Source organism: Malaclemys terrapin, chromosome 3 (assembly GCF_027887155.1).
Source record: "Malaclemys terrapin pileata isolate rMalTer1 chromosome 3, rMalTer1.hap1, whole genome shotgun sequence".
Classification (NCBI taxonomy): Eukaryota; Metazoa; Chordata; order Testudines; family Emydidae; genus Malaclemys; species Malaclemys terrapin.
The window spans coordinates 176,597,752-176,610,556 of record NC_071507.1 but is presented as its reverse complement, the minus strand read 5'-3'; the positions used below and the strand labels follow the sequence as shown (position 1 = coordinate 176,610,556).

The following is a 12,805-nucleotide window of genomic DNA, read 5'->3' as shown; positions in this document are numbered from 1 at the left end:
GACAAGGACCTCAAACGCCTTGACCTCCTGGGCCGCAAGGTTTATACCTCTTCTACTCTACAATTTAGAATTGCAAACTATTCCATCCTCCTCGCAAGCTATGACTATGACAACTACAACAAGCTCTTTGATTTTACCTCCCATATACTGGAGGACAGGAGAGCGGATTTCAAGTCAGTCCTTGTCGAAGGTCAGTTGGTTTCTAGGACGGCACTACAAGTGTCCATGGACATGGCAGATACAGCAGCCCGCACCACTGCCACTGTAGTGGTGAAGCGCTGGTCTTCCTGGCTGTCTGCATCCAGTATCCCCAAGGATTTTCAGACCAAAGTGGAGGACCTTCCCTTTGACAAAGAGAAACTCTTTTCCACAAAAAAACCCGATGAAGTCCTTCACACTATGAAAGACTCTAGAGCCACTTTGCGCACATTGGGCATATACCCATCCATCTCTAGGAGACAATGATACCAACATTATCAGAGGCCCTGTACACAACAGTATCACCGACCCCAGTCCAGACCATATGACGCTGGGAGAAACTGCAACAGACCTCCTAGGCAATTCCAGGTGCAACCAACTACTTCCTACCCATTGGGTAATAAACAACAATTTTGAAGTGCTGGTTGGGGGTCTGCACAACCACCCCTTGATTCTGCCGCCTATTTGCCCATTTGGCTGCTGCCTCCAGGCTTTCCACCATGTCTGGCAACAGATCATGCAGGACCGCTGGGTCCTGGAAATAGTTCAGTCAGGTTACTCCATCCCTTTCTTATGTTCCCCGCGCACGCTTTCCCCTTCCCCGTCCCTCTTCAAGGACCCTTCTCAAGAGCACCTTCTCCGTGTGGAGGTGGCTCATCTTCTCCACCTAGGTGCAGTGGAACATGTACCGATGCAACATCAGGGAAAAGGGTTCTACTCCCGCTACTTTCTGACCCAAAAGAAAGGCGGGGGGTGGAGACCCATATTAGACCTACGCCAACTGAACAAGTTTGTACATGTACAAAAATTCAAGATGGTCACATTAGGCACAATAATACCTGCGCTGGAACAAGGGGACTGGTTCACAGCCGTTGACCTACAAGATGTCTATTTCCATATATTCATTCATCCAGCACACAAACGCTTCCTGCGATTCACACTTGGACATGACCACTTTCAATACAGGGTACTTCCATTTGGTAGTATTCTCCAAGACCCTAGCTGTAGTTGTAGCCCACCTCCGCAAACACGGGATTATACTTTTCCCCTACTTAGACGACTGCCTTATCAAAGCCAGTTCTTACGACGAGATGTTAAAAGTGACGAACTTTACCATCTCTTTTCCACAGCCTAGGCTTGCAAATAAAATTCCAAAAATCCACCCTGATACCTACACAGCAGATACAGTTCATAAGAGCTCACCTGGACTCAATTTGAACCAGAGCCTCGCTTCCACACAACAGATTCCTCACTATTACGCATCTCATAAGCACGATCTCTGTTTGCCCTAGCATACAGGCATGGACCTGCCTACAGCTTCTTGGTCACATGGCAGCCACCACCTTCATGGTCAAATACACCAGGCTGCACACGAGATACCTTCAGGGCTGGCTCAGCTCCAACTACAAACCCAGCAGACACAGTTTCTGCATAACACTGACTCCACCACCGAATGTATTGGCCTCACCTTGCAGTAACTGAGATTCTTCGAGATGTGTGTCCCTGTGGGTGCTCCACTACCCACCCTCCTCCCTTTTCTTTGGAGTACTAATCAGACAACTCTACGGTAGAGAAGGAACTGAGGGGGGTGCAGGACACGCGCGTTCAGGCAGACCCTAACGATGCCATGAGACAGCAGCTGAGCGCATGCATTCCGACCAGGCACTGCTACCGAAGAGCTCCAATCAACAGTGCCAGGATGCACTGTCACCTGGAGTGGAGCACCCACAGGGGGACACATCTCAAAGAACCTCAGTTACTGCAAGGTGAGTAACTTTCTCTTCGGTACAGTATATTTTCCAGCAATGGGGCTTCCCATTCTGGGACCTCGTTGCAACTCAAGGAAAGAAGAAGTTCATAACCTATTGCTCTCGAGCTGTCCAGGGGTACAATTCCAGAGGGACTGGTATAGTGGTTGGACATGTTGGTGAATATCATTCCCCTATTACTTCACATCTTTAGAATGATCAGGCAGGACAAGGTAACAGTAATCCTGATAGGACTGTGGTGGTCAAGACAGTTCTGGTTCACCACTGTCCTATAGATAATATCTCACCCAGACATATGCTTACGAATCTTTCCATACCTAGTCTCACAGTGGAGGCAGGGCCAACCATCCCAACCCAGCATCCCTCCATCTTGTGGCCTGGGGTTTGGATGGACAATGAATGTAGAGAGATCATGTCAGAAGAGGTCCAATCCAGCCTTAATAATAGAAGGAAACGATGCTGCCAAGTGCAAGCAATTCTGTTTTTGCTGTCAGCAGTGTCACTTACCTCCTGAGGAGTCTGGCATCCCTCTTACCCTGAACAACCTTTTCTCCTTGAAAACATTGAACCTATCCGTCAGTTCACTGTATGTACATTTAGCAGCTATTAATGCCTTTGATGGTTCGATTTTCATCCATCTCACAACCTTGACATTTCTAAAAGTCTTTATCAGGATATTCCTTCCTGTATTAAAACCGGTTGGCACTTATGAACCTGCCATTCAAGCTCTTAGCCTTTTGCTCCCATCTATGAAAGTGGCCTTCCTACCAACTGTCACTGCTTTTAGGAGAGTGGGTGAGCTCAGGCCCTACATGGTGTTTCACAGGGATAAGTATGCTTGAGATTGCATCCCAAGTTAATCACAAAAGCACCTTCTGAATTTCAATTGAACCAAACTGTTCCCCATCCCAACTTTTACCAAAGCTTCATGATAAATGGGAGGACAGGAAGCTGTACTCCCTAGATGTACACACGGTTTTTGCCTTTTCTTTGCACAGGACAAAGCCCTTTTGAAAGTCTCTGATTATTTGTCTCCATCGCCAAGAGGGTGAACAGGGAAACAGTCTCTCTTCCCAAATATCAGAGTGGTAGCCGTGTTAGTCTGAATCTGTAAAAAGCAACAGAGGGTCCTGTGGCACCTTTGAGACTAACAGAAGTACTGGGAGCATAAGCTTTCGTGGGTAAGAACCGCACTTCTTGCATCTGAAGAAGTGAGGTTCTTACCCACGAAAGCTTATGCTCCCAGTACTTCTGTTAGTCTCAAAGGTGCCACAGGACCCTCTGTTGCTTTTCTCTTCCCAAAGACTCCCTAAATGGATTTCCAGCTGCATCCTCCTTTGTTATGAACTTAGGGCATCCCCTCCTCCTCAGACTGTCAGAGCTCATTCAGCCAGAGTGCAAGCTTCCTTAGTGGCTTCTCTACCAGGAATTTGCCTCTCAGTGATCCATAGGGCAGGAGCTCGGGGTTCCAGTCGCACTATTACTAAGCATATGCCCTGGTTCAAGCTTTGGTCAAGAATGCTTCCTTTGGATCAGCGATTCTGTGATATTTGGTGCAGAAGGCTGCCTCGTACCCTCCTCCTCAATGAGTACTGCTTGAGAGTCACCCACAGGGAATACCCCTAGGGACCAGCACTCAAAGAAAAAAGGAAGGTTACTTACCTTACTCTAACTGGAGTTCTTTTGAGAAGCATGGTCTCTGTGGATATTCATGACCTACCCTCTTTCTCCTCTGCTCGGCTCCTCACTTGATTCACAGTAGAGAAGGAACTGGGGAGGTGGTTGGTCTGTGCCACCCCCTATACACTTGGTTCAGAGCACAAGGAGTGCAGGGCACAGGTGCGGACCAACGGACACTGCTGTCTCAGGAATATGGAGCACATGCACACCCACAGTGAATACCCATAGGGCACTTCTCAAAGAACTGCAGTTACGATAAAGTAACCTTCCCTTTTTTGACTGTCCATTTCTAAACACTAGATGCTTTTTAAAATGGTTTCTTTATAGTAGCCACCAAAAAAAAAATTCCTTTCTTGAGCTTAAAAATGTTGCAGTCAAAAGTACATTAAGAAAAAGATAATAAACTCAAGACACCACAGTTAAGGCTGACATCCTGTTGGTTTACTGTGTCATCTTGTGACTTCTACTTCTTCTAATAGAGCCCTTAAAGAAAATAACTGTGGCCCAAATAGTAACTTTCTGTTGTGAAACATGTGGGAAGGTGAAACAAGATTCAGAAATGCCAAGATTCTGGCATTTCTGCTGCATGCTGCCTTTTGGAAGTGGGCAGAGAATATGGCCTGCAGACATAGCGAATCCATAGAGAAGGCAAGTTTCAACCTTGTGTGTATGAGTATAAGGCCCAGCCTTCAGTGTTGCTCTCTGGCCAGCCCATCCATGTAGTTCTTTGGCAGCAGCATGGCTCCTTCAAAAATGATACTGTTACTGGCTTGCTTCAACAATACCTTTGCCTTAAATCTAATTTCCTCAGGAAGTGTTTGTGGCTGGAGACAGCAATAGCTTCTGCTTTAAGCTGTGTAGAATGATTGCTTCTTATCCCTGATCTTAAGGACACATGGAACCCCAACTGTATGGTGTTAACCCAAATGAGCTACCTCAGCATTTGAGGTGAGGGTTTACTGTGAAGCCACTGCTCTGCCCTTTGCCCACCATCAGCGCCCCTGCTGCTATTAAATTCTCATTTTCTTGCCTCTCTTCTGGACAGCAAAGAGCAATGGAGAACCCTAAGAAATTGTCCTGTTGTGTTTAGATATTGCAAGCCCAGCTTTTTGTGGAAATGCAGATTTTTAAAAAAACCCACTATTGCAACTCTGATATTGTTTAAATGTACATTCTTTTGTTAAGTATCAGAGGGGTAGCCGTGTTAGTCTGGATCTGTAAAAAGCAGCAAAGAGTCCTGTGGCACCTTATAGACTAACAGACGTATTGGAGCATAAGCTTTCGTGGGTGAATACTCACTTCGTCAGATTCATGTAGTGGAAATTTCCAGAGGCAGGTATAAATATGCAGGCAAGATTCTTTGATTGACAGGACTCTTTGATTCTTTTGTTAGTAAATTCTACAAACAGTAGCTTACAAGTTTTAACAGAAGACCCAAGAGATTTTTGTACTTGGTGAAACTGTTGGATTTTAAAGTGTGGGGGACAAATTATGAGGGGGTCACTGTCACTTGGGGGAATCACTGTTAGTACCTTCTTTTATATCCCTACATGCACCCTCCCTCCATTACTGCACAGTTGGCTCAGCAGAGGAGCTTGGGCTGAAGGCAAGCTGGAAGCTGAACTGGGGATGGAGGAGGAGCCTGGAGCTAGAGGTGGAGCTGGCCTGGGGGAGGAGATGGAATAAGAGCAGAGGAGGGCAGAGTGGGGCTGGAGCTGGGATGGGGGCAGAGCAGGGCTAGGTGGCACTCCCGCCCTGCCCTCTATGGGAGCTGGCTTGGGCCCTGTTATAAGCCCCCTGGAACATTCCTCCATGCCCTCCCCGCTACCCCCCCCACACACACAGTTTGGGGGCCACTGATTTAAGGGCTGGAACTATTGGGTTTTAGCTATAGATCACTTTTAAATGAGGAAAGAGCCAAAAATAATCTAACACTCCTGACATATTTCTTTAGCTAGCTTTAAAATCAGTAATTTGTTAATTTAAAAAAAAATAATTTAACCTCTCATAAAAAAGGGCATATAATGAGAAAAAACAAATAAATCCTTACATTACTATTATTATATTCCTGAGAGGAGCTCAGTATCCACAATTCCCACTGATTTCAGTGAGAGTATCAGGGTGCTCAGCATCTCTTAGAAACAAATTGTAAGCCATTGAAACAGTTAATATTCTGCAGGGTTGAAAGTTTTCATTAACTCTTTGATACCTTTGATTGTAAAAAAATTAATTTGCTTTCTGAGAAAATCCAGCTGCTAAACAAGAATAATGTAGGCTTGGTCATAGTGCTTGGATCTTGAATCTATTCACTTATATTTTAAGTATAAGTCACTTTTAAAGTGCTTTGTATGCTAACCTTTTTAATTTTTTATCTGAGAAATACAGGCGCATATGATTTTTGTGGCCCTTTGCCAAAAGATTATCATTTACATAAATATCCCTTTCAATGGAATAGTTTAATGTACTGAGCTCAGAAGGTTAGAAGAGAGACTTCAATCTGTAACCCAGCAGTGGGCTATTGGCTTCTGAACAGTAGCATTGTTCATCGTATTCAGAACACTGTTCACATTCAGGCTTAAGCAGAGCTGGCATTAAAATTCATCTAATTTGTTTCATGTGACTTGTCAGCTGTGTTTTTTATTTAAATCTCTATCGCCTTTTCTTTTGGCATTTTTGTTTTGTAATTTTAAAAAGTATTGAAATGGATAGGCCACTTTTTAACTGTTTAATCTCTGACCATTTTATGTTTTGTCAGTTGTCACAATATGTTAAAATGTCCCATTAGTTTATTATATTTTTGTGCTTCTTTAAAAGAGGTCACTTTTGTTTTTTATGTTCCTGAATATATTTGATTAGATGCATCTAACCAGTCTTTTAAATTTAGTTTGAGTGGAAATGGTGTGTAAGATTAAATAGAAGCTCCGTGCATTGAGGAGCTAAATAATTTTTATTTTATTAGAGAATTTATACTTTATATTTGTTGTCAGATGCCTCTGTGGAGATTAAAGCATGAGCGTATACCCTAGCTTTATTTTGATACTGCCTCTGACCTTCTAATTTTTTCCTCCTTTCTCTAGCACACAGTCTCTGTAGCTAACAGTCACCTCAACCATGATTTTTTTTTTCTTGAACCTGATTGAGAAGTGAGTGGTTGTACCTGGCTTGTCCAGTGAAATTTCCAATATTTCAGTTCAGTTCATTGAGTCTACATCACTCCTAAAAACTTAACACTGTGATTTATCTACTGAGGTCATGATCTTGCAAAGACTTACACACATGCTGAACTTTTTACTTATTTATTCAGGAAGTTTTAACAAGATAGCAAATCCTTGCCTGTAAATATCAGATACGAAACACCTGTTACAAGAGTTAACTTTTCTATAGAGAGACATCATACAGGAATACGATCAGATCTTTCTGTTTAACAGGATTTTACCGTATTACATAGTGGGCATTATTACAACAGCTATAATATGTCGTTTCTAGATATGTTATTAAATTGAGTGAAATACATGCTGAACTTTGTGCACAGTGAGTGGTCCTGCTGGAGTCAATAGAATTCTCACAGTTAAGCAGCAAAACTAAAGTGCTTAGTGTAAAGTTAAGCACCTGAATAAGGCTTTTCAGGATTGGGGGAACTTAATATAAATACAAACAATTTAGAAGCTTTATTATACTCATTTTAAAGTATTTTTAAAAATGTATTATGTCCATTGCAGTTCACTGAAAAAATAAATAGTATGTTGTATTGAAATGTGTTTTACATTTTTGCCTTTCTTATTATGCATGTATATATTCCAATATTAGTGGTGTTACTATGGTTAAGATTCTGACAGCATTTCTGTAATAAACCCTTTTCGAGTATAATCAGCTGTAAAAGTTGTCTGTGGACTAAAACTTTGGTACAAGATTCTAAAGTGAATCAGAAAAATAAAAGATATCTTTCAGCTAATGATATAACCTGAAACTCATTGGACATAGTTAAAATGACTTAATAAGAAATTAAAAAATACTTTAATTTAAATATTGAATATTTTTCCTTCAGACATATACCAGTGTATGTGAAACACAAGAGACTATTTTAGTATGTTGTTGGGCAGAGCCACCAGTTAGCTAGCTGTGTCATGCAGCACTATAGACCGTGCTGGTTTTTTTAGAGATGGTGTGACTTAAGGATGGAGAGAGAACCCTTAATCGTAAAACTTCTCAGTTAGTTATCAAGATTAGAATGGATGTTTAAGCTTAATGTTTCCAGATAATTTCCTCATCCTATTTTAGGTGTTATGACATTATCCATATGTAGGTTGTTGCATTCTACATGTAGTGCTTGTCATGTCGAGGTATATCTAGTAGGGATAAGGAGGTCCTGCTTCCGTTGTATAAGGCGCTGGTGAGACCTCATTTAGAGTACTGCGTGCAGTTCTGGTCTCCCATGTTTAAAAAAGATGAACTCAAATTGGAACGGGTGCAGAGAAGGGCGACTAGGATGATCAGAGGAATGGAAAACCTGTCGTATGAAAAGAGATTAGAGGAGCTTGGGTTGTTTAGTCTGACAAAACGAAGGCTGAGGGGGGATATGATTGCTATCTTTAAATATATCAGAGGGATAAATACAAGGGAGGGAGAGGAATTATTCCAGCTTAGTACTAATGTGGACACGAGACCGAATGGATATAAACTGGCCGTGGGGAAGTTTAGGCTTGAAATTAGACGAAGGTTTCTGACCGTCAGAGGGGTGAAATATTGGAACGGCCTTCCGAGGGAAACGGTGGGGGCGACGGACCTGTCTGGTTTTAAGATTAAGTTAGATAAGTTTATGGAGGGAATGGTTTAATGGTTAAACATAGTAGCCGAGGAAAACCAAGCAATAGTACATAAATAGCATAATGGCCAACAAGGGCCAGGCTAGAGACTCTTGCCTACATGCTCGGGGTAGTACTGATCGCCATATTTGGGGTCGGGAAGGAATTTTCCTCCAGGGTAGATTGGCTGAGCCTCTGGAGGTTTTTCGCCTTCCTCCGCAGCATGGGGCAGGGATCACTAGCAGGAGGGTCTCTGCCGATTGAGGTCACTAAAACACAGGATTGGGGACTTCAATGGCAGAGTCCAGGGAAGGGTCATGTGGCCTGCAGCATGCAGGGGGTCAGACCAGATGAGCATAATGGTCCCTTCTGACCTTGAAGTCTATGAGTCTATGAGTCTATGTCACCGTGGAGAATTATCTGAAGTGTGGAACTAGCTTATATAGGTCAGATTAATCTCTTTTCTGCAGAAACACTGGATTTTTCTTAAAAAGTAATGCCAAGTCAAAGTGTCTGCAGAAAATGCAGACATACCCTAACTTCTGTATGATAGTTCTGTGCCCCAAAGGGTTTGGTGTCATGGATGGGATAGTATGTTCCGGGGCTAGCATTTGAAATGGAAATATTACTTTCTGATAAATTTGACTTATTTGAAGTTTACCTAACTGTCTGATGTTTATTTTCTTTAGAATTTCAAAGAATATTCCAACAACTAAAGATGTTGAACCTCTGCTTGAAATTGATGGGGACATACGGAATTTTGAAGTATTTTTATCTTCACGGACACCAGTTCTTATAGCACGTGATGTAAAAATCTTTTTGCCGTGTACTGTAAACTTAGATCCAAAGCTACGAGAAATCATTGCAGGTGAGTATGTTTTCAGATAAAATGAAAATGAAAAATTTTATTATTTTCTTCATTATAGATGTTTTTACTGCTTGGAACACTCACTACCTCTGAGTTAGTAGGTTTGTAGAATTTGTGTCCAGAGCTCATCTAGTCTGACGGTCATACGCCATTAGATTTCACCCAGTGATCTCAGCATTGAGACCAGTAACTTGTGTTTGACTAAACCATATATTCCATATCAGCTTTTCCATTATATTGCCTAGGATTGATGTCAGGCTAATCAACCTGTAGTTATGGGCCCTCTTGGTTGCTCTTTTTTGAATATTGGCACAACAATAGCTCTCTTCCAGTCTTCCCTGGTATTCCAAGATTTATTGAAAATTAGTATTAATTGGGCCAGAGATCTCCTCAGCCAACTCTTTTAAGACTCTTGGGTGAAAGCTATCCCGACCTGCTAAATGTTTATCCCTAGTAGATGTTTAAAATCCTCGTTAGTTACTAATGGTCTGGAAGGTACTTCATTATTCTCATGTGATACAAGCACATCATCCTGCTGCTTTCCAAATACAGAACAAAAATATTATATTTATTGAACATATCTACCTTTTCTATATCAGTATTAACAGTTTTACTGTCTCCATCTTATAATAGGCCTTATGCTATTTCTGGGGTCTCTTTTGTTTTTAATTGTGATAGAGTGCTAGGTAAAAAGGCCCAAGTCAGCACTCTTCAGAGCAGCCCCAAACAGTCAAAGCAGATTAGAGCTGACTATGCAAGGGGCTGTGCCTCTAATTTGTGGGTGGGGCAGGGCAAAAAGGCCAATTAAGCCATTAGCCAAGAGCCCACAAATAGGCACAGGAAAGAAGAGCACGGGGGGAAGCAAGCAGTAAGAGGGAGAGAGAGATTACTCTCTCTCTGCTTGGGAAAGGTCTTAGGTATGCTGTGAAAGTGGTGGGATGCAAATGTAAATAAACTGCACAGGGTGTTGAACCAGCAAAAGGGTCTCCGCATTATTTGTGGACTGAGACAGAGGCAGGACCAAGGTGACCCTGTTACACGTGGGGGCTTGTCTGGGACCTGAGCCAACGCAAGAGTTTGGCAGCCTAGGCAATGGAGGAGACCCTGCAATGGCTGGTAAAACAACACGAGGAGATGCAGAAGGCCCTACAAGGTTTTCAAAAATCCCATCACCTGGAGAGAGAGGCTTTGCTTGCCTGGCAGGCAAAGCAGCAGAGAAGCCTGCAAGATTTCATAAGGGAACAAGCCAATGTCCAGCAGCAGCTCCTACAGAAGGTGATAAGTCCCCCGATGGGGGATGGTGCCTGAACACAGAGCCTTGGACTATGTAAAATGGGCCCTGCAGATTACCCAGATGCATTCCTTGGAACTTTTCAGAGGGTAGCCATGGGCGCTGGATGGGATAGAGCGACCTGGTCCCTGTGGTTGGCTCCCTATCTGTCGGGAGAAGCCCAAGTAGCCTCTATAGCCCTGAATGAAGAACAGGTCAGAAAATATGAGACGGTGAGGGCAGCCATCCTGGATTGGGTGGGGTTGTGTACTGAGAAGTACCACCAAAAGTTCAGATCAGCTAGGGGGACAGGAGGTTTATGGCCTTGGGCCTTTGCCCAAAAGTTGATGGACTGGGTCACCCACTGGTTGAGACCAGATACCCAAATGGTAGCGGAAATAATGATGTTCTGGTATTAGAGCAGTTCTTTCAGGGCCTCCCCGAGACCATACGAGTGTGGGTCAGGTGACATCCACTGGGCACTGTGGGTGCTGCTGTGAAACTAACAGAGGAGTATGCAGAGGCAGACTTTCCCAGGAAAGACTGGCGACCATATAAGGGTCCAGAGCTGGGGAGGATGGCTAGAGAATTCACAGCAGGAAGGGGCATGGACAGGAAGAAGGAAGAACCCTGAGGAGTTCCAGCTGGGGCTCGGCCCCTTATTTGCTACCAATGTGAGCGATCCGGACACAAGAAATGGGACTCCCCATACATAGATTGTGGCTCGGTCAGGGCTGGAGGGAAGAAAAAGGGGCAAAAACTGTCTACCATTTCAGTGATGGCAGGGAGGAAACACCAGAAGGGCCTTGTGGATACAGCCTCAGTTTGCTCTCCGGTCCGGAGGGAGCTGGTGAAGCCTCACTGGATGACTCCAGGAGCAACTGTGGACATAGAGTGTGTCCATGGGGATGAGCAGCATTGCCCTATAGCCCAGGTGCCCCTGGAGGTCCTCGGTAGAAACAGGGTGGGGTAATGGAGTGGTTGCCTTATCTACTTGTCTTGGGCACCAACTGGATTCCCTTCCCCACTGGGAAGTGAGGTGGTGGGAGGAATCCCATGTTAGGAAAAGGAAAACCAGGGGGAGACAGGGAAGGAACCCCAAAAAGGAAACACAAAAGACCCCTAGACAACAAAGCCTGAGTCAGAAGGACAAGAAATGTCCCCAGAGATGTAAGGAAGGAGGGAGGGAGACAGCCCAAACTCCTTAGCAGAGGTAAGGGGGCCAAAGGAGCTCCCTGCAACACAACCCCCAGGAGAAGAAATCCAGGTGCTGTTAGGAGACTTGCGGGACCCTGGAGCTTAGATTTTTCCAGCTGTCTTCAGTTTCCAGTATCAATTTTCTACACTTCATAACTTCTAATTTATATTGTTTGCTATCTTTGTTCCCGTTTTTCTATTTGTCATATATTAGTTTTTTGTTTTATTTCTAATTGCTGCCTTCACTTCACAACTGAATCAGTATGGGCAGCTATCCTTTTTTGTGATTGTGGTATTTTGGCCGTCTGATGATCCCTTCTTAAAGAACTCTCAACTTTCATTCACCATTTTTCTGTCTAAATATTTACTCTTAATCAATTTCTCTCATAAGATTCCTCAGCTTTGGGAAACTGGCCGTTTTGAAGCATCAAGTATGTATGTTACTGGTTGGGACTGTCCTCTGTTTCTCCATATTGGATGAAATCAGGTCGTGATTACTGGTTCTTAGAAGGCCATCAACTTGCAGGCCAGTGATTAATTCATATTTATCCATCATAATGAGGTCCAAAATAGTTATTTTGCATTGGGTACAACACCCTTTGTGTTAGAAAAGTTGCTCTACTCCAGCGGTCCCCAAACTGTGGGATGCGCCCCCCTCCCATGGGGATGCAGAGGAACATTCAGAGCGGGTGCGGGGGGCCTGGACCATCCCCATAGGGGGAAGGGAAGGAGTGCCACCCACCCCCGCTCCGCTTCCAGCTCTGCCATGGCTCTGGCTCCCGGCTGTGGCTCCACTCACAGCCCCAACCTTGGCCCCCAACCGCAGCTTCCACCCCCAGCCTCGGCTCCAGACCCTAGCCGCAGTCCCATCGCCGCTTCCGGCTCCATCTTCAGCCCCTGGCCGTGGCTCTGTTCTTGGACCCAGACCCACCCCCAGCCTTGGCCCCCTTACCTCAAGCTGTGCATCTCCCCCTCGCCCCCATCCTGAGCCATGGCCCCACTCCCAGCCATGGCGGGGGGG

At 44.2% G+C, this 12,805-nt stretch overlaps 1 protein-coding gene across 4 annotated transcripts in view; it reads left to right on the top strand.

Annotated features, from left to right (window-relative positions):
• Positions 1 to 12,805, top strand: part of KIDINS220 (kinase D interacting substrate 220) — a 171,004-nt gene that overhangs the window by 114,126 nt on the left and 44,073 nt on the right. For all 4 annotated transcript variants that reach the window (XM_054021763.1, XM_054021762.1, XM_054021760.1 and 1 more), the window contains exon 23: positions 9,139 to 9,317. In XM_054021763.1, coding sequence (XP_053877738.1) covers positions 9,139 to 9,317 — 179 coding nt within the window. The remainder of the gene's footprint in view (positions 1 to 9,138; positions 9,318 to 12,805) is intronic.